Here is a 22,492-nt window from a genome sequence, read left to right on the forward strand (position 1 = left end):
GAATTTGCAAAATGTTAATTATTTTACCAAAATAAGAGAGATCACACAAAATGCATGTTATTTTTATTTTTATTTTTTTTTGGCACTGACCTAAATATTTCACATAAAAGACATTTACATATAGTCTACAAGAGAAAATAATAGTTGAATTTATAAAAATGACCCCGCTCAAAGGTTTAAATACACTTGATTCTTAATGATGTGTTGTTATCTAAAGGATTTTTGTTTAGTGATAGTTGTTCACGAGTCTCTTGTTTATCCTAAACAGTTAAACTGCCTGCTGTTCTTCAGAAAAATCCTTTAGGTCTCACAAATTCTTTGGTTTTTCAGAAGTTTTGTGTATTTGAACCCTTTCAAACAATGACTGTATGATTTTGAGATCCATCTTTTCACACTAAGGACAAAGAAGGGACTCATATGCAACTAATAAAGAAGGTTCAAACACTCACTCATGCCTCAGAAGAAGAAAAAACGATGCATTAAGAGCCTGGGGGTGAAAACTTTTGAAAAGAATAAAAATGTGTCATTTTTTCTTATTTTGCCTAAATATAATTTTTTTTCACTTAATACTGCCATTCAGAAGCTACAGAAGATACTTAATTGTTTCCCAGAAGACAAAATAAGTTAAACTTTCCCTGATATTCAAATTCAAAAAGTTTCCACCCCCCAGGCCCTTAAACCATCATGTTTTCTTCTGAAACACGATGCATTAAGAGTTCATTGCTTCAATAAACTCCTAATTTGCTGCTTATTAATAGTTAGTAAGGTAGTTGATTGGTTATACTATTTTTTTTTTCATACTATGGAACTGTTTGGTTAGCAACATTCTACAAAATATCTTCTTTGGTGTTCAACAAAAGAAAGAAACTCAAACAGGTTCGGAACAACTTGAGGTTATTTTTGAAGTGAACTATCCCTTTTACTGATGAACTGGCGTTGTGTTGATCACTTGTCATTATTATGTTTTTATCAGCCGTTTGAACCCATTGTGACGGCACCCATTCACTACAGAGGATTCACTGGTGAGCAACTAATGTTTTTAAACGTTAAAGCAAAGCTATATGGTTTCACCATTTAACGAATTATAATTTTCTAAACCAAATTTAGACTTCTATCACAACTGTTTACATTTAAACTTTTACATGTAAACTTAGACCTCATACAACAGTAAACATTGTGTCGAATTGCAGAAGTAATGGCATAATGCCATTATTACCTGTTTAATGACAGAAACCACAGAGTGAAATTGTCATAGACATGATGGTATTGCTCATGTTTGCAACAAAGACTCTGGTAAGCCCAAAAAAAAAAATGAATCACTTCCACTGTAGGGTTACACTCTTGCTCCCAGAAGAGCATCCTGCTTAAATGAGTTGCACAACTTGACTAATTCCTGTTGCACTGAAGTGAAGCATTATGGATTATGAGGACTAGATTAGGTGTCGCCACTCCTAACAATATGAAAGATCAAATGACACATGACCTCATGTTTGTTCGACCACAGTCTATGTGAAAGCTTGGATAAATGGAATCAAAAAATACAGTACTTTTTCATAAAAAAAAAACAAAAAAAAAAAAACAAAACATCTATAATAGTACATTTCGACCTCAGAGAAATACAGGAAAGCGAGAAATGACAAATTTCTATAATTAGTCTGACATGAGGTAATTAAACTAATCTTCTCTCCTTGTAAATTCAGCCGTGTTCATACACACCCACGGTTCTTGGAGGATGCATTTGTGCTTTTGAGTCTAGGATGATACCGCTTTCCACATGTTGAGCAACAGAGGCCAGGCCTGACAGGTTTAGGTTCCCATGAATGGTGAGGTGTTCATCTCACTTTGTGGTTAAAGAAACGGTTACTCACCTCTTTGTTAGCTTTCTTGCCCGCCCCCTTTCCCAGGCCTCAGACTAAACTGACTAGTGCCTTCTCTGGCACGCAGCCAGTTTCAGTGAGTTTCACTCCTGTCACATTTAACTACAGGCCTCCTGAGAGGAGACAGGTACATAGTCACAGACCCGGCCTGTTTCTGGTCAGCCGAATCACGGATTACTGTTATTGCCAGAGGCTGATTGGCAGACAAGATCATGCATAGGCCTTTGGGACTTGTTTGCGGCTTGTTTTCTTGTATTAAAAAGCCTTCTGATTTGAATTGTACTAATTTTTTTATAGTATTTATAAATATTATAAAATTATTATTTTTTATATTTTTGTTTTCAATTATATTTTAGTTCAAGTTTGAATAATTTTTGTCATTTTGTATTTTGTTATTTCAGTATTATTTATTTTCTATTATGTATTTCTAAATATTTTAATCACCTTTTATTTTTATATTTTCTGTATTAAGCATTTTGCTTTTGTCATTTAGTATTTTTTTTATATTTCTATTTAGCAATGTTATTTTTGTATTATTATTATTATTATTATACTATTTATAAATATTTGGACCCTAATTATAAATAATTAGCTTTTATTTTTATATTTTCTGTTTTTAATTACATTTTAGTTCATTTTATTAATTTTGCTTTTGTCATTTTTTTAATATTTCTATTTAGCAATGTTATTTCAGTATTATTTATATTTTTAAATAGTATTTATAAATATTTTAATTAGCTTTTATTTTTATATTTTCTGTTTTCAATTACATTTCAGTTCAAGCTTGAATAATTTAGCATTTTGTATATTTCTACTTAGCAATGTTAGTTTTGTATTATTTATATTGTAGTATTTATAAATATTTTAATTAGCTTTTATTTTTATATTTTCTGTTTTCAATTACATTTTAGTTTGAATGTGAATAATTTAGCATTTTTTTATATTTCTATTTGGCTTGATTTCATTTAATTTCTATTCATTCAGCCTATATTTTTTATTGTTTATTTAAGGCTTTTTATTTTTATTTTATATTTAAGTTTTTCTTGTCATTTTTTTTTATATTTCTATTTAGCAATGTTATTTCAGTATTATTTATGTTTTATTATAGTATTTATACATATTTTTATTCAGCTTTTATTTTTATATTTTCTGTTTTCGAATACATTTTAGTTCAAGTATTAATAATTTTGTTTTTGTCATTGTATTTTTTTACATTTCTATTTAGCAATGTTATTTCCGCATTATTTTTATTCTATTATAGAATTTATAAATATTTCATTTAGCTTTTATTTTTTATATTTTCTGTTTTGAATTGCATTTTAGTTCAAGTTTTCATAATTTTTGCTTTTCTAATTTTGTAATTTAAAACAAATTCTGTTTAGCCATATTATTTCAGTATTATTTATATTTGATTATAGTATTCATACATATTTTTAATTAGCTTTTATTTTTTATATTTTCTGTTTTGAATTACATTTTAGTTTTAATATATTTGCTTTTGTTGCTTTTGTTATATTTCTATTTATTAATGTTAGTTCAGTATTATCTGTATTCTATTTTTAGTATTTATAAATATTTTAAAATGAGCTTTTTTTATATTTCCTGTTTTTAATTACATTTTATTTCAAGTAATAATGTTGTTTTTTGTCATTTTGTTGGTTTTTAAATATTTCTATTTATTAATGTTATTTCAGTATTATTTATATTCTATTTTAGTATTTATAAACATTTTAAATTTTTTAATTAGTTTTTATTTTTATATTTTCAATTACATTTTAGTTCAAATGTAAATAATTTTGCTTTTGTCGTTTTTCTATATTTCTATTTGGCTTGATTTCACTCAATGCAACATTTCTATTCATTTAGCCTATATTTTCTGATTTTTATTTTATATTTAAGTTTTTCTTATAATAATACTACTATTTATATTTTATTTTATTTTCAGTTTTATATTTCAATGAAAACAATTTTATTAATTTTATTTTTGTTAGTGTCTAAAGTTTTTATGACATTGTGTTCCCTAGATATGGCTAATGTTCATGAGCTTTATTTGACCAATTTATTAACTGCCAATCAAAAAAAACAAAAAGGTGTGCACGCAATAACTTAGAAAATTAATAACACACCTCTTAAAAAAATGATTTGAGTTATATTTCATGTCTGTAGCATACATTTTGTTGTAAAAAAATGAACACTAAAGTTTGAACACTAGTAAAAGTGATAGTAAATGTGTTTTTTTACAATTGCTTTTAGTTTTCATGCATGCAAACTACTTAAAATGTTCTTTACATACGGAACAAAGCCTCATTAGCTTTACAAATTGAAAATGTCTGCATGTAATTCAATTAGCTAATAGTGATGTTTTTACTTTAAATGTAGAATTTCATTGAATCTTTCTAATTAGATAACAAATGTTGTTGTGGAAAAGAACCCTGGAGCAAGGGGAAAGTTTTAATCAGGAAAATAAAAGTAGTGATAACGGACAGCTCGAGGGCTTCTCCTATACTCACAGCTGTTGTCTGCCGAACTGCCTGTAGGCAGTAACGTTACACACTCCCACACTCACTGTCATGTTTATTTGATTCATCCCCAGTTTCGGGTGTGTGGCTTATAAGCTGTTATGGTTTCAGTTCTCACACATGTACTGTAAAACAGAATCCTGTTAAATCTGTTCCTGGCTGTATTGACGGATAACTGGTAAGTAGTCATGTGATCCTGTGAACACTGATTACTTGATAACATGTACATAATGGATTGCCTCATTAGATAATGACAGTTCATCAGCTGCTACAGTAAACGTCTTTCAGTCCGTCTTCAAAGAAATCATTCCTGATCCTCAAACTGGAGCCCTTTCACAAGACTGATGAGCTGATAATGACTTCAAACATTTGATACAAGCCTTGATTGGATTGTTCAATGTAATGGTATCATTTTGACCATTGAACTAAATCAATTGCACGGCTCTTATGCCATTGACATGTCGCTCTTGTCCACGTTATGGTCTGACCTTTTGAAACCCATTAAGCAACTGCTGAGTTGGACCAACAAAAGATCTATCTTGGTCAACATAAACACAAAGATGCAATCTTGTCACAATCGTGTTACATGCTGACATTTTGTTTTACCTTTGATTTCCATTTTTATTGCTGCTGCTGCAAAGTAAGTGCAGGAACTTACTGTATTTAAGACATACTGCTGCAGCACAAATAGCGTATATAATAACCGTAGCAGATCTATACAGGTGGAGCTGGGGAAGTGGAGGGTTTCAGAGGAACTCTGAAATAATGCTGCGAAATGCTACTAAATGTTAACCAGCTATTTAAATGTAGCAGCAAGCTCATTGGCTATGTATGCATCATGAACCAATTAGCTTGTGGCAAGAAGTTGAACGTTGTGAATATCAACGACCCATCAGCCTGCAACATCTATAGTTTCATGACAGAACTTAGCATATATTTAACAGATGAGAGAAATAATAATAAAAAGTAATACAACATATCAACATATATCAAGATTGCTAAAATTTTAATTAAAATGAAATAGTTGAAGTCTAAAGTTTACATACACCTTGCAGGATCTGCAAAATATGAATTATTTTAAAATAAGAGGGATTATACAAAATGCATGTTGTTTTATTTAGTACTGACCTGAATGAGATATTTCACATAAAAGAGAGAATAAGAGAAAATAATCGTTGAATTGTTAAAAATCACCCTGTTCAAAAGTTTACATACACTTGATTCTTATTACTCTGTTGTTACCTGAATGATCCACAGCTGTGTTTTTTTAGTGATAGTTGTTTATGAGTCCCTTGTTTGTCTTGAACAGTTAAACTTGGTTTTAAAAAAAAATTGGTTTTTCAGCATTTTTGTGAATTTGAACCCTTTCCAAAAATGCCACTGCCAATTTACACTGAGGACAGCTGAGGGACTCATATGCAACTATTACAGAAGGTTCAAACGTTCACTGATGTTTCAGAAGGAAACACAATACATTAATGCATTCATTTTTTGAATTTGAAGATCAGGGTAAATGTAACTTATTTTGTCTTCTGGAAAACATGTAAGTATCTTCTGTAGCTTCTGAAGGGAAGTACTAAATGAAAAAATATGATATTTAGGCAAAATAACAAAAATCTATACATCTTCTTTCTGTTCAAAAGTTTTCACCCCCAGTTCTAAATGCATGGTTTCTCCTTCTGAAGCATCAGTGAGCGTTTGAAGCTTCTGTAATTGTTGCATATGAGTCCCTCAGCTGTCCTCAGTGTGAAAAGATGGATCTCAAAATCATACAGCAATTGCTGGATAGGGTTCAAATACACAACGCTGAAAAAACACAGAACTGAAGGATTTTTCTGAAGAACAACAGGCAGTTTAACTGTTCAGGACAAACAAGGGACTCATGAACAACTAACAAACTCACCAACAAAACAAAAAACACAGCTGTGGATCATTCAGGTAACAACAAAGTATTAAGAATCAAGTGTGTGTAAACTATTATTTTCTCTTGCGGACTATATGTAAACATCTTTTATGTGAAATATCTTATTCAGGTCAGTATTAAATAAAAAATAACATGCATTTTGTACGATCCGTCTATTTTGGTAAAATAATTAACATTTAGCAGATTCTGCAAGGTGTATGCAAACTTTTGACTTCAACTGTAGAATGAAAATTTTATATAAAACATATAATTAAATTAATATTTTAAAAGTATTTTTTATACTTTTAAAATTTTTATGCTTTTTTGCTCATTGGAAAATCACTTCATTAATGTTGCAGCGAATGTGAGTCAAGTCTTCTGTTGATTTTGCTGTAGAGCATTCAAAACGGGTCAGCTCATTTTAGTTAAGATGCTAGAAGCTCTTTACATTTTGAACAGAGTCAGACACATACAGTCATGTTTCTAGACAAACCGGCAACATACACAGCCAATATACAGTTCCAGAAACATCAGTAACTTTATTGTAATGATGAGATGCCTCTGTAAAGATAAGTGAATTAATTATGATAGGTCCATCAAGGGTGAGAATCAGGAGGCGGTGCCTTTCTCACACTTTGCATGTAGGGGTGGGGGTGCAGCCACACGAGCCAAATAAGTGGCGCAACTGCAAGTAGGGACAAGATGATAACAACAACCAACAGTATCCCACACTTCTCAACCACCCGAGCCAGTACCAGACGAGAAGGCAAGCTGACATCAGAACATATTTACCAATGGTGCATCAAGTCACATGAACTCTAGCCAAGCTTGCTAAGGCTTGCTGAATAACAAGATCATTGGCTGATGAGAACACTGTCGCACAATCACTGTTCCACATAAGAAACCTATTTATTTTACAAAAAGCTGCATTGTATTCTACATTAATTACTCACCCTCATGTCGTTCCAAACCTGTAAACCTTTGTTCATCTTCAGAACATAAATTAAGATATTTTGATGAAATCCAAGAGCTTTCTGACCCTGCATAGACAGAAAAGCAACGATCAAAGCCCAAAAAGGTAGTAAGGACATGTGACATCAGTGGTTTAACTGTAAGTTTATGAAGCTATGAGAATATTTTTTGTGTGCAAAGAAAACAAAAATAACGACTTTCCAACCTGATCTCATGAAGAAAACGTACCTGTGGGAACTTTTTTGCAAGACGCTAAATACGTACTGCCAAGGACGTTTTGTGACATATTCGATGTGAAATATCCACTGAGTGGCGCTAAAAGAGTGCTCGTTTTTTTTTTACTCGAAACAGATGAACATACATATGGTATGTTTTAAGTGACGTTGGTTTTGTATGCGTCACCTCAATTCTAACTCGAAATGTCTGTTGAGTGGCGCTATAACTCTAATGCTCCGTGACGTTTTAAAATAACGTACCATCTGCACTACAGCTAAACCTACCCGATAGTATGAACAAGTGAGCAAATGTGATGTAAAAACGCCATCGCGAGCATGCTGTTTTAGCTTGTTTTTCGATCTTACATCTTTCAGCTCTTTCATCACGAGTCATGTTTTCATGGGATTCGTATCCAAGGATTCCACATCCGAAATCCAATTCCATGCCAGCTGAGCTACCGAGCAAGCTTGTTACGGCCGGAAAGCAAAACATATGGAGCTGTAATCATAACTGTGTATGAAAATGATTACAAGTGCTCACTGTTTTACCTCCTCTAATGTTCATTTCTGTTGGTAACTGCAGTGATATGTACTTGTTGGTACGGAAAAAGTTCCCACAGGTAAGTTTTGGTCATGAGATCAGATATTTTGGTTCAAATAAGTAAGGCAGAGCAAAATTGCAAGTCATCCTCTCTGTTGAAATCTTTAGAGTATGGCTGGGCAATAAGGCAGAAAATTCAAATCTCGATTTTTAAGTACGTTTGACCGATTCTCGATTTTTTTTAATCTTGATTTTTATCTAGTCAACTGGAAAATGTAACTACAACATGATTCAAGTAACTTTTTCTTTACCCTCTAGTTAAAGAAAATTCTATTTCTGGGATCATTTAGAGTCCTTTGAAGCTGCATTTAAACTGCATTTTGGAAGTTCAAACTTGGGGGCACCATACATATCCATTATATGACGAGAAAGTCTTAAATGTTTTCCTCAAAAAACATAATTGGACTATTTTAATGATGTCCTTACTACCTTTCTGGGCCTTGAACGTGTCAGTTGCGTTGCTGTCTACAGAGAGTTAGAAAGCTCAAACATAACTTAATTTGTATTTCAAAGATAAACGACATGAGGGTAAGGAATTAATGACAGAATTTTCATTTTTGGGTGAACCATCTCTATAATCTTAGAGTTGGCACAGCCATTTTTAACTTGAGTGTGCCAGTAGCTTCCAGCTTTTTTAGCTGTACAAAAACAGTCTTTTATATTGTAAAGACATATTTGTTCTTCCTTCTTCCTCAGCTGGGATCGTTTAGAGCCCTTGGAAGCTGCATTCAAACTGCATTTTGGAAGTTCAAACTTGAAGGCACCATACATATCCATTATATGGAGAGAAAGCCTTAAATGTTTTCCTCAAAAAACTTAATTTCTTTACGACTGAGGAAAAAATAACATGAACATCTTGGATGACAAGGAGATGAGTACATTATCTGTAAATTTTTGTTCTGTAAGTCGTTTTAATCCTTTAAAGCTCTTTGCAGAAGATGCATGAACTACAAGTACATCTTGTACAAACTTGTCTTACACATATGTTAAGAAGTAAAATGAGGAAATTGCTTTAGGAAATTCTCAAGTCAAGGTAATTCAAATTCAAAATGATTGAAGGTATAGTACCTAGAGTATTATTGTGACTATCAATGCTCTGTAAAAACAATGAACAGCAGCTTTCAGCCTGTAATCATGATGCAAACATGAAATTTCAAACATACAGTAGCTCTTAAAAGGTTTTTTATTTGATTGCGCTGCTTTTCAATGTTTTTTTTTTATTTAAACGTGGACACAATTGACTGTTGCACTCGTGCCTCTAGCACTGTCTCATAAAACAGCATTTTAAAAACGCGGTGCTCAATTTAACAGAAGTCCAATCCCATTTTCTTGCATGTTTTTTTTATTCCACTGAATGGTACCAACGATATGAGCGCGTCACACGTGAACGGTTAATCACGTACGCAGACATGAGGTTGAATAGTTATTTTCTCTTCACTGTTTTCATCTGCATATTGTCAAATTTTGTAATTCTATTTTCTACATTTTTGATTTCCAAAAAATAAAATCGTGGCAAAATGTTACATTCAAATTAATACTTTAGTTGTGTTTATGAAGAAATTGTTGAAAAGACATTATTTTTGTTTTCTTTGTGCACAAAAAGTATTCTCATAGCTTCATAAAATTATGGTTGAACCACTGATGTCAAATGGACTATTTTAACAATGTCCTTACTACCTTTCTGGGCCTTGAACGTATCAGTTGCGTCGCTGTCTACGCAGAGTCAGAAAGCTCTTGGATTTGTGACCCTGGACCACAAAACCAGTCTTAAGTCGCTGGGGTATATTTGTAGCAATAGCCAAAAATACACTGTATGGGTCAAAATTATTGATTTTTCTTTTATGTCAAAAATCATTAGGAAATTAAGTAAAGATTATGTTCCATGAAGATATTTTGTAAAATTCCTACTGTAAACCTATCAAAATGTAATTTTTGATTAGTAATATGCATTGTTAAGAACTTAATTTGGACAACTTTAAAGGTGATTTTCTCAGTATTTTGATTTTTTTGCACCGTCAGATTTCAGATTTTCAAATAGATGTATCTCGGCCAAATATTGTCCTATCCTAACAAACTATATATCAATAGAAAGCTTATTTATTGAGCTTTCATGTGATGTATACATCTCAGTTTTGTAAAATTGAACCTTATGACTGGTTTTGTGGTCCATGGTCACATATATAAAAGTTGTGTTTCAAAGTTTGAAGTGAGTTTGGAACAACATGAGGGTAATTTTAAACTTGGCACAGCCATTTTTAACTTGAATGTGCCAGCAGCTTCCAGCTATTTTAGCTGTACAAAAACAGTCTTTTATATTGTAAAGTGATATTTCTCATCATATTATTTTAATTTATCACCATTATCATACAACCACTGGTTTATAGCACAAATATTTTTTACCATTTCCTACACTTTGTTATTCTTCTAGTTAGCTCCCTGTTGCAGCTAATGAATCAAAAGTCTCACATAGTTACAGAAAATAGCTTAATTTTATGTTTCAAGGATATCACGGAACTCTAGAATGCTTGATTTTGATTGGCTGATAAATATTACAGTTTTGTAGTTTGCCAGTTTATTTCAGTCATCAGTTACAAAGCTTCCAACAACAGCAAAGGAACCAGGAAAAACTACAAAAGATATTGTCCGGACTTGTATCTCCCCAACAGACACAAACAGAAACTTCCTTCCTTTTTTTGCTTTATTACATTTACTACATTTCTCATTAGTGAGGTGAAACATGGCTATTTTTAAGTAGCTTAAGAATGATAGAAAGGTGCTGCTGCTGAAGACTGCTATCAGACGAAGTCAGATTAAGTTCTTGATGCTGAGCTAAGAAAAGGAAGTGTACAAGAGCCTTATAATCCTTTGTTAGAATGATCTGGGACGGTTCAGACATAAGTGTTATCATCTGTCAGCTCTAATCGTAGTATTACTGTAAGAATGCAATGCATGCAGGACTGGCATGTGGGTCAGCTGTGTTTCTAATGACATCTACTAGACGTTAAACTCGACTGGTTCTTGCGTACTCAATCTGAAAGAATGGGAGCCGTCAGAGTTTTTGGAAGAAGCTTTACATATTTTTTTTTGTTAAATGATGGAAAAAGACACTGGAGCACCAGTACCACTAAACCCAAACTAGCCAGTCTTAAAAAAGGATGATAACAGCGTTCCTTCAACACTAAAGATAATACTTATTTGTTAGCATTCACAAAAAAAGATGATGATGCAACAAACTAATTTCCCTTTTGAGTTTAAATGTTGAGTTTAACCAAGCTATGAAAACACATACTGTGTCTCTGAATGTAAGTATAAAGAATATACAGAGCAAAGGTCATTGATAAGAGGTAAACTGATGATTTAAACCGAAGTCTGCACGAGGAAGATTTGTTAACAAAGCGAACGCTCACCTGACCGGCTTTACAAGCTCTCTCTCTCTCACCTCTCATCTTAAAAGCCACTGAGTCAAAAGAGCCGGTTTGACTGGAAGAACATCTACCCTGTCAGCCCAGCCTTCAGATCAACTGCTGGTGAGGTAATGTGAGCTGAGAGCTGGGTTAGCACATCAACATCCGCTTCCACAGACTTAAACAATGATATCTATAGATGATTAAGCTCCAATGAAACTGAGGGTCACAGATTAATGTAATTCTTGAGGAAATGACGTATACTTGCTGCAATGTTTAAAACTCGTTTTTAAAGAGGAAGCTATTAAACGTCATTTTCTTGACATCTGACAATGTATGACAAACCTTTTTTACATACACCTTGCATACTCTGCAAAATGTTTATTTATGAGAGGGATCATACAAAATTCATGTTATTTTTTATTTAGTACTGACCTGAATGAGACATATGTTAACATATAGTCAACAAGAGAAAATAATAGCTGAATTTATAAAAACGACGTTCAAAAGTTTACATAGGCTTGATTCTTAATACCGTGTTGTTACCTGAATGACCCACAGCTTTGTTTTTGTGTTTTTGTTTAGGGATAGTTCTTCCTGAATCCCTTGTTTGTCCTGAACAGTTAAACTGCCCACTGTTCTTCAGAAAAATCCTTCAGGTCCCACAAATTCTTTGGTTTTTCAGCATTTTTCTGTATTTGAATCCTTTCCAACAATGACTGTATGATTTTGAGATCCATCTTTTTACACTGAGGACAACTGAGGGACTCATATGCAACTATTACAGAAGGTTCAAACGCTCACTGATGCTTCAGAAGGAAAAACAATGCATTAAGAGCCGGGGGTGTAAACTTTTGAACAGAAAGAGGATGTGTAAATTTTTCGTATTTGCCTAAATATCATTCTTTTCTTTTTTTAATGTAGTACTGCCCTTCAGAAGCTACAAAAGATACTTACATGTTTCCAAGAAGACAAAATAAGTTAAATCTACCTTAAATTTATCCTCAAATTCCAAAAGTTTTCACTCTTCACGGCTTCACGGGTTCAATTACACAAAAATGCTAAAAAAGCAAAGAATTTGTGGGACCTGAAGGATTTTTCTGAAGAACAGTGGGCAGTTTAACTGTTCAGGACAAACAAGGGACTCATAAACAACCATCACTAAACAAAAAATAAGACAAAAACATAGCTGTGGATAATTCAGGTAACAACACAGTATTAAGAATCAAGGGGATGTAAACTTTTGAACGGGTAATTTTTATAAATTCAACTATTATTTTCTTTTGTGGATTATGTGTAAACATCTTTTAAGTGAAATATTTTATTCAGACCAGTACTAAATAAAAAAAATAACATGCATTTCGTATGATCCCTTTTATTTTGGTAAAAAAACAAAAAAAACACTTTCCAGATTCTGCAAGGTGTGTGTAAACTTTTGACTTCAACTGTATATACTACTGTTTAAAAGTTTGGCCTTCGTAAAATGTATGTTTTTGAAAGAAGTTTCTTATGCTCACCAGGGCTCCATTTAAGTGATAGAGTAAAACAGTACTATTGTGAAATATTACAATTTAAAATAAGTTTTCTATTTTTACTTATTATTATTAATTTAAATATGACTGAATTAATTACTTTTAAGCATTTTATTTATTAGTCCTCTCATTTAACCTCAATAATGCATTCCCAACAGATTCTTTACAATAACATCTGGGGTGTGGATTTGAAAGAAAATGGTGTCAGTACAACTATTGTTATTTTCATTTTATTGTAATGAGTTAATAGAGTCACCTTTCTGTTTCATTAGTGCCTGGCCTACTGTCACAAAAACTGCTGTTTATTCCCTCCCTGCCATTCTCAGGGGCTTGGCAGTATAGCAAACTTGAGAAATTAATTTAAGAGGATATCTGGTGGATATTTCTAGGTGAAGGTTCACAGCGAGGCAGATGGAAACTGCACGGTCCAAAACAACCTCAGGGAGAAAGACAGATCTTAACTCTGCAAAGCTGAAAAAAGCCATTTTATAACAGGCTACTGCAAGGCAAAGGGAAAAGACGCCGTCACGTTCCCATGGGTCAGTTCAGGTAACAAAAGATGCATAGCCATAGCACCTGTCCTATGTTTCTGAACACAGAGAAGCTGAAAAGAGTTTAGAAGCCAAGATTTAAACGAAAACTTTGGGCTGAAGGGGTGGGCTTTCTGGTTGAATTTCCAGTAAGAGTTGTGTTATTCAGAGAGGTATGGGGGATGGACAGCATTGAAAAACACAGCAGTATAGCTTCCTGGCTAAAACTATCAAGGCTTCTCCTTTTTCAAAGGCTTTATAATGCCCTCAAACTTTTTTATATCCTGTACAAGTTAATATTTGCTATATTTGCATATCTGAAGTCAATAACTGAAGCAAATGCTGTGAGGTTTTCCGTGTTGTGTTGCTCAGCACTATTTGCATATGTTATCACACAATACAGAAAGCACACAAACACACTTTAGGGAGGGTTTATGTCGCTTCCCGGTAACATAATTACGTCCAACCCATGAGTTTGCAACTGCATACAAAAAATGGTGGCCAGAAGATTACAGCTGGAGAAGGGAGTCGCTCCAGCAGCCCATATTCTATCACCAGGGTGTTTTTGTGTTGCCTCATGGCCTGTGAATGTTACACCTTAGCACATAGTAAAAGTCCACCGGGAGGCAAAGTAGTGTCGGGAGGGGAACTCCCATCACAGCGGGGTTCCTGCACCCTTCCCACACAACTGCTTTTCCCTCCAAAACAACCCATCCTTCAGGCAATCAGATGTGGCCGTTAAATTCCACTCACGAGGGTCTCGGTTTTGAAGAACCTCAGCGAAGAACTATTTTGGGTTCTCTAAAGAACCCTTTTCTACTATCATTTGCATGTGAATCCAAAGCAGAGCTCTTAAGGAGGCTTCCTCCCACTTGAGTTGAAAATGCCAAGTTTTATTACTTAAGTCCTTTAGTTTATAAACCAAGGGAGCTCACGTGTCTCCGGAGTGTTTATGTATACACAACAATATAAACTGTGGTTAACGTCATTTAACCAGGTCATGAAGATGCAGTGTAAACACGCCAATTCGAGCAGCTAAACACCCTGATATATTATTGTTATAAAGAGTTCATTGGAAAAGTGCTGACGGCTTGTTTACCATGTGCTCCGTTGGGTGGCTGGAGGGTAGGACGGGTCTAACCCCCCCACTGACACCCCCCGAGCGGAGTTCCTGGGAGGTTCGCACCTCCGGGAGGGATGATTATCCTGTCAGGAGCATCTTCACAGCAACCTAACAGGATAATTTCAAACCCCTGGGTTGTTTTCACAGCCTCTATGGGAATGGTCATTCCAAATGGTCGGAGGGGAATGAAGCAATGCTACATGGGAAACAGTATTTGAATAACAACAAGGTCTCTGAACTCTGACCTTTTAGGTTCTATTCGGGCCCAAGCATGACTTCAATACAAGTTAAGCTCAGTCGAGAGCATTTGGAAAACAATGTTGATCATTGCAAAATAGACTTGTTTTTAGTTTTTAGTGTTCTCCTGAAAAAAAAAAGGAGCAATCAGGCAGTGACAAAGCATGCAAATGGGGGCAATTTTCAGAGGATTTCAAAGGAAATTCACAGCTTGTTTTGAATTTTTTTTTAAATTAATTGTATAAAATCACTGTATGTCTTTGTTAAAATTTGCGCATTATTAGAGCTCGTAATTTTTACTGTCATTTCACAATGACGTGATAAAATGTTGTAAACTGGATGTACACTACCGTTCAACAGTTTAAGGTCAGGATTTCGATTTTTTTTTATGAATACACTACCAGTCAAAAGTTTTTGAACAGTAAGATTATTAACGTTTTGTAAATAAGTCTCTTCTGCTCACCAAGCCTGCATTTATTTGATTTAAAATACAGCAAAAGCAGTAATATTGTGAAATATTTGTACTATTTAAATAACTTTTAAAATGTAATTTATTCTAGTGATAAAGGCTAAATTTTCAGCATCATTACTCAAGTCTTAAGTGTCACATGATCCTTCAGAAACCATTCTAATATGCCGATTTGCTGTTCAAGAAACATATTTATTAATAAAATTATTATTATTATCAATATTTAAAACAGGTGATTATTGTTTTTCTGGACTCTTTGATGAATAGAAAGATTAAAAGCTTTTGCAACATTATGCACTATACCATTCAAAAGTTTGGAGTCAAAGAAATTATAAAAAAAAAAAAAAACTTTTATTCAGCAAAGACACTTTAAATTGACCAAAAGTGCTGTTCGTCTGAACTTTCTATTATCAAAGTAACCTGAAAAAAAAAATCTACTCAGCTGTTTTCAACATAATAATAATAAAGATTTTTTTGAGCAGCAAATCATAATATTAGAATGATTTCTGAAGGATCATGTGACTGCAGTAATGACGCTAAAAATTCAGCTTTGAAATCACAGGAATACATTACAATTTAAAATATATTCAAATAGAAAACAGCTATTTTAAATAGTAAAAATATTTCAAAATTTGACAGTTTTCGCTGTACTTTGGATTAAATAAATGCAGGCTTGGTGAGAAGAAGAGACTTCTTTAAAACACATTAAAAATCTTACTGTTCAAAAACGTTTGACTGGTAGTGCACTTCTATTTAGCAAAGATGCATTAAATTGATTAAAACTGAGAGTAAAGACAATGTTACAATAGTTTTTTACTTTAAATGTGACCCTGGACCACAAAACCAGTCTTAAGTAGCAAAGGTATATTTGTAGCAATAGCCAAAAACACACTGTATGGGTCAAAATGATACATTTTTCTTTTATGCCAAAAATAATTAGGACATTAAGTAAAGATCATGTTCCATGAAGATATTTTGTAAATGTCCCACTGTAAATATATCAAAACTTACATTTTGATTAGTAATATGCTTTGCTAAGAACTTTTTTAAGAAGATTTTTTTTTTGCTCCCTCAGATTCCAGATTTTCAAATAGTTGCATCTCAGCCAGATATTGTCCTATCCTAACAACTCAACTGACATCAACGAAAAGCTTATTTATTCAGCTTTCAGATGATGTATAAATCTTAAAAAATAAAAATAAAAAAAACCTTATGACTGGTTTTGTGGTGCAGTGTCACAAATAAATGCTGTTCTAAACTTCCACAAAAATACTGAGCACCACAACGGTTTTTAATATCGATAACAATAGAAATCCTTCTTGAGCAGCAAATCAGCATATTAGAGTGATTTCTGAAGGATCATGTGACACTGAGGCCTGACAAATTACACTTTAAAATATGTGCAAACACAGAAAAGGTCTGAAAGTGATTTTTTCCACAATAAAAAACTGTTGACAAATATTGTTGACTCTATTGACTACACTACTGACTGAAAAAGTGAGTATTTAACAATAACTAGTGACCCCATTTGCATTTATCCAAGTTTCTCAATGTGAACCCAAACCTTATTTGGCAGTCAACATAATGCATATTAACACTGTTATTTAAAATCTAGTATTGAATCCAGTGCATTCAATTACGCACAAGGGGAATTCTTGTTCTTCATCATTGCGAATGTTTCTTTTAAAAGTGAAGTGAATGTTTCACTGTGTGTAAAAACAAAGCAGCATGACCACAAATAAACAAGGGTGGTTTTTCTTTCCTTTTCCCAAAACGGGTAAACTTGAATGACAACTTTAACACGTGTCTATGCAACGGGGAGCAAGTTCCTATAAGGAACTTGCGGAGTATTTAAAAAAAACGGAGGTGGCATGGAAAACATTTCCTTAGAATTTGCAAAAGTTATCAGAATTCTAAATAAAGATCATTTGTGTTTTACAAAACCACAGTAAGAGCTATAGTGTGATGAATGTTCACAACAGCTGCGCACTAGAAATACTGTGAAACTGATATCGCAAGAAAGCTTCACTCGCCTTCTGTTGTCTGACCTCCGGAAAGCATTTACTTGGTACAGACAACCACAGTATACATTTCCACTTCCCATTTATAAATTGAACACAATTCAGACATCAATAAAATTAAAGAACATTCATCACCTAAGCAACTCAGAAGCTTCTACAAGAGCTCAGATAAACTTAAAGTGAGTTGAGTCTGTATGCCAACTCTCAGACATAAACTGCTTTGGATAACAAGACATCCTGACAAAAGCAGGAACACAATTAAATGCTGACCCAACAAAAAATAAATGAGATGGATTAGCATAATCCCTCAAGGGACCTACAACAATGGTGGCCAGAAAAAAATCTGCTTTAAAAGCTGAATAATACACTGATCCACCATACTTTTAAAAATGTAAATAAAAACTATGTATTGTTTTTATTTATCAAGTAAGTGATTATTACAACTTTTAATAAACAAACAATTTAGTTCATGTTTCCACTTTGATTTTTTTTAAATAGGAAAAAAAAAATTACTAACAAAATGACTTATTAAAAGTCATGGGTTAAAATACTTAAATAGAAAATCGTTAATACTACAACAATCTGAGTTGGTTCCAGTTATCAAAAATTGGCACACATGTCCCCCTAGTGGTTAATTAAGGTCAGAATCAGAAGGAAAAATTATCATCTATGGTAACACTTTACAATAAGGTGTCATTTGTTAACATTAGCTTACATTGTATGTATTAACTAACACATTTATTACACTATTTATTTATTAATCTGTATTAATGTTAGTTAATAAAAATACAGTAATTCATTGTTCATGTTAGTTCAACGCATTAACTAATGTTAACAAACAACTTTGTGTTTTTTGATTTTAATAATGCATTAGTAAATGCTAAAATTAACTAAGATTAATAATGTTAACTAATGAACCTTATTGTAGTGTTATACATTTAAAACATTTACTACACATTTTAAATATCAAAATCAGGAGTGTACCTAACTAATATATATATAAAAAAAAAAACATTATAAGCACTAACAAATGTGACCCTGGACCAAATAAAATCTTAAGTAGCAAAGGTATATTTGTAGCAATAGCCAAAAATACACTGTATGGCCCAACATTCTTCTTTTATGTCAAAAATCATTAGGATGTTAAGTAAAGATCATGTTCAATCAAGATACTTCAATTTCATACTGTAAATGTATCAAAACTATTTTTGATTAGTAATATGCCTTGCTAAGAACTTCATTTAGTAAACTTTTTTTATAAAAGGCGTTTTATTATTTGGATTTTTTTGCACCCTCTGATTCTCAGGCATATATTGTCCTAACAAAGCATACATCAATGGAAAACTTATTTTTTCAGCTTTAAGATAATGTATACATCTCAATTTAAAACACTGAGGTCCATATTTGTGGTTCAGGGTCATACTTGATTATAAAATAAAGTATCTAACAAACCACATGTAACAGGAAACTTTAGTGTGGGCGACAACACAAAAATGACCAACAATACGCTTATGGTTCATACTTGGGTTTTCCAATCTTCATCTTGTTTCACAGAAAGACTCTGTAGAGTAAAAGAGAGCCATAAAGCATTTATAGTCACAGAGCTATGTCAATTATGTAAAACATGTATAGTATGAAGCATAACATGAACCATTGCCTCGGCGTCATCTGGACTGCGCTAGAATCTCCTGACAGCTTCTGTACACTTGAACCAAACAATTCAGCCGAGGCTTTGAACTCTGGCGGAAGAATGCAACATGTTAATTTACAAACTGACGTCAAAGATTCCTATAACTTTGCTTTTGCAATAGAACAACAGCTGCTTCATACCTGGAAGAGAGGGACAACACTGCTCACCGTCTCAGGATCAGCTGGGTCCTTGATCAATATGCACAGGTAGTATATAATGCTGTGCTGAGGTGGAAAAATACAGGGGGTGATTATTTTTGACTAATAAGTCAAGTCACCTTTATTGATATAGCGCTTTTAAAAACACAGATTGTGTCAAAGCAGCTTCACAGTATTAAAGGAGTAGTTCACTTTCAGAACAAAAATTTACAGATAATGTACTCACCCCCTTGTCATCAAAGATATTCATGTCTTTCTTTCTTCAGTCATAAAGAAATTATGTTTTTTGAGGAAAACATTACAACATTTCTCTCCATATAATGGACTTCTACGGTGCCCTCGAGTTTGAACTTCCAAAAAGCCGTTTAAATGCAGCTTCAAAGGGCTCTAAATGATCCCAACCGAGGAAGAAGGGTCTCATCTAGCGAAACGATCCGTTTTTTTTCTTCCGAAAAACATTTATAATTTATATACTTTTTAATCTCTACACGGAGTACACACAAAGCTAGACAAAACTGTCATTCGAGGTTAAAAAGTATATAAATTGTAATTTTTTTAGAAAATAACCAATCGTTTTGCTAGATAAGACCCTTTTTTCCTCGGCTGTGATCATTTAGAGCCCTTTAAAGCTGCATTTTGGAAGTTCAAACTCGGGGGCACCATAGAAGTCCATTATATGGAGAGAAATCCTAAAATGTTTTCCTCAAAAAACATAATTGGATGACAAGGGGGTGAGTACATTATCTGTAACTTTTTGTTCTGAAAGTGAACAACTCCTTTAAATAGGAACATGGTGTGCCAATAATGCAAAATGACAATAGTAAACTCTCAATTTTCATTTAAAGTCAGTTTATCATTGACTGACGAGAACAATGTCACAAGGGTCACTAGAGAAAATGGTATGTTTACCATATAAACAGCCTCGTTGATGACAATGTCTTTCAGCTTGCTCATCTCAATAAAGATCGTACTTTCTCGTCCAGATGCGTAAGATGAAGACAGCTGGACGCCGAGGGAACCGATTATGAGGAGGGTCTCATGGTCCACCTTCACGAAGTGAATATGAACCATCATCCCAACCAGAGTGAGGATGATGGCACTCGACAGGATAGCCGTGTTCTAGGCATTAACAAAGTCATTAGTAGTAGAACAGTCTCATAATAAGCTTACGTGTTCTTATTCTTGCAGTTTAAAATGTTCTTACCTCGGTGAAGAAAAATACAGCATATGCAAATAACCATACGAAACAGGTGCAGACCGTCACCTTGCGCAAGGACAGTTTCGGTGAGGTGACTGTAAACTCTCTGCAAAATGCAGAGTGGGTTTGGCAGTCTAAAGAAATTAAGTTGCCATTTATGTCTGTGAACTCTTCCTCGGCCATGCTGACTACCGTCAGAAAATTATATGAATGCGCATTTAGGATTAAATAGCTTTGCTTCGACAGTCATTTGACAACAAACAGTTGAATCTTCTTCTGTGTTTGGCGTTGGAACATTACCAGAAAAGTGTTTTTCCGCCACCTACTGGACTGGGGTGTGGAAAATGTAAGAATTCGATCTAATTGACCCTTTTCAGGGTAGTTAGGCCTATTATTTAATTTTACGTGATTAAAAATTAGGATCAGACTGTCAGTTTAGTAGGTTGTTGCTATCCCCTGCTGAAAAAAAAAAAAATCTAATAGGCTGGTTGGCTGGTCTTAGCTGGTTTAAGCTGTAAGTGACTGGTTTTAGCTGGTCTCCCAGGCTGGTCAGGCTTTTTTTAGCTGGTGGTTTCCCAGCCTGACCAGCTAAGACCAAGTGGACAAAACCCCTCTAAAACCAGCCTGCCTTCCAGCTATGACCAGCTAAAACCAGGCTGGTTGACCAGCTAAAACCAGCCAACCAGCCTTGGCTGGTTTTAGCTGTTTTTTTTTTTTTTTCACCAGGGACTGTTGTGTATCTGGATGTGAGACATGTATTTAAAATGCATGTTTGCAAAATAAATAATCACAATAACATATTGTAAAAATTAGACATGATTTCTACATAATGTCGAATTTTCACAACCATATGTGACCCTGGACCACAAAACCAGTCATAAGGGTCAATTTTTTTGGAACTGCGATTTATACATCATCTAAAAAGCCAAATAAATAAGCTTTCCACTGATGTATAATTTGTTAGGACAATATTTGACCGAGATACAACCATTTGAAAATCTGTAATCTGAGAGTGCAAAAAAAAATCTAAATATTGAGAAAATTGCCTTTAAAGTTGTCTAAATAAAGTTCTTAGCACTGCATATTACTAATCAAATTAAGTTTTGATATATTAACAGTAGTTTTATGGAACATGATCTTTACTTAATATCCTAATGATTTTTGGCATTAAAAAAAAAAATCTATCATTTTGACCCATAAAATGTATTTTTTCGCTATTGCTACAGATATATCCGTGCTACTTAAGACTGGTTTTGTGGTCCAGGGTCACATACACTCTGCTGTTCAAAAGTTTGGGATCAGAAAGATTTGTAATATTTTTCTAAATAAGTCTTTTCTGCTCATCAAAGCTACATTTATTTGATTAAAAATATAGAAGAAAAAAAACTGTATTATGAAATATTATTGCAATTTAAAATAGTAGTTTTCTATTTTAATATACTTTAAAATAAAATGCATTCCTGTGATGCAAAGCTGATTTTTTTTAGCATCATAACTCCAATCTTCAGTGTCACATGATCCTACAGAAATCATGCTGATTTATTATAAATGTTAAAAATAGCTTTTTATTTTTTTGGAACCTGTGATACTTTTTTTCAGGATTCTTTGATGAATGAAACGTTAAAAAGATTTGTTAAAATAGATCTTTTGGAACAATATACACTACTGTTCAATGTTTAGGGTTGGTACATTTTTTCTTTCTTTCTTTAAAAGAAAGTAATACTTTTATTCAGTGTTAAAACTAAAAAAAAAAAGTGATTGTAAAGACTATATTTTGAATTAATGCTGTCCTTTATAACTTTTTTTTTTTTTTTTTTTTCAAAGAATCCTGAAAAAAAGGATCAGGTTCCAAAAAAAATTAAGCAGCACAATGGTTTCCAACATTGATAATAAATCAGCATATTAGAATGATTCCTGAAGGTGTGACACCGAAGACTGGAATAATGGTTGATGAAAATTCAGCTTTGCATCACAGGTATAACTTATATTTTAAAGTATGTTAAAATAGAAAACTGTAATTTTGAATTGCAGTAATATTTCATA

General features: G+C 33.3%; 1 protein-coding gene across 1 annotated transcript; it reads right to left on the minus strand.

Moving 5' to 3' along the window:
* Window positions 1-17,832: 17,832 nt before the first annotated feature.
* On the minus strand, window positions 17,833-20,724 carry pigh (phosphatidylinositol glycan anchor biosynthesis, class H). Its single transcript, XM_073816751.1, has 5 exons — window positions 20,456-20,724; window positions 20,161-20,370; window positions 19,234-19,317; window positions 19,055-19,142; window positions 17,833-18,964 (listed from the first exon to the last, which is right to left on the minus strand). Exons 1-4 carry the CDS (start codon window positions 20,630-20,632, stop codon window positions 19,068-19,070), a joined length of 546 nt encoding a protein of 181 aa, XP_073672852.1. The 5' UTR covers window positions 20,633-20,724; the 3' UTR covers window positions 17,833-18,964; window positions 19,055-19,067.
* Between the last annotated feature and the right edge of the window lie 1,768 nt (window positions 20,725-22,492).

This window comes from Garra rufa, chromosome 13 (assembly GCF_049309525.1).
Source record: "Garra rufa chromosome 13, GarRuf1.0, whole genome shotgun sequence".
NCBI lineage: Eukaryota > Metazoa > Chordata > Actinopteri > Cypriniformes > Cyprinidae > Garra > Garra rufa.

What these genes read in the sequence shown, in the direction of transcription:
- pigh (XM_073816751.1), bottom strand. Translation starts at nt 20,632, where the DNA reads ATGGCCGAGGAAGAGTTCACAGACATAAATGGCAACTTAATTTCTTTA. An exon ending in CTGTATTTTTCTTCACCGAG is followed by an intron (nt 20,371 to 20,455) that starts GTAAGAACATTT and finishes GTTAATGCCTAG; the next exon opens with AACACGGCTATCCTGTCGAG. An exon ending in TCAACGAGGCTGTTTATATG is followed by an intron (nt 19,318 to 20,160) that starts GTAAACATACCA and finishes TTTCCACCTCAG; the next exon opens with CACAGCATTATATACTACCT.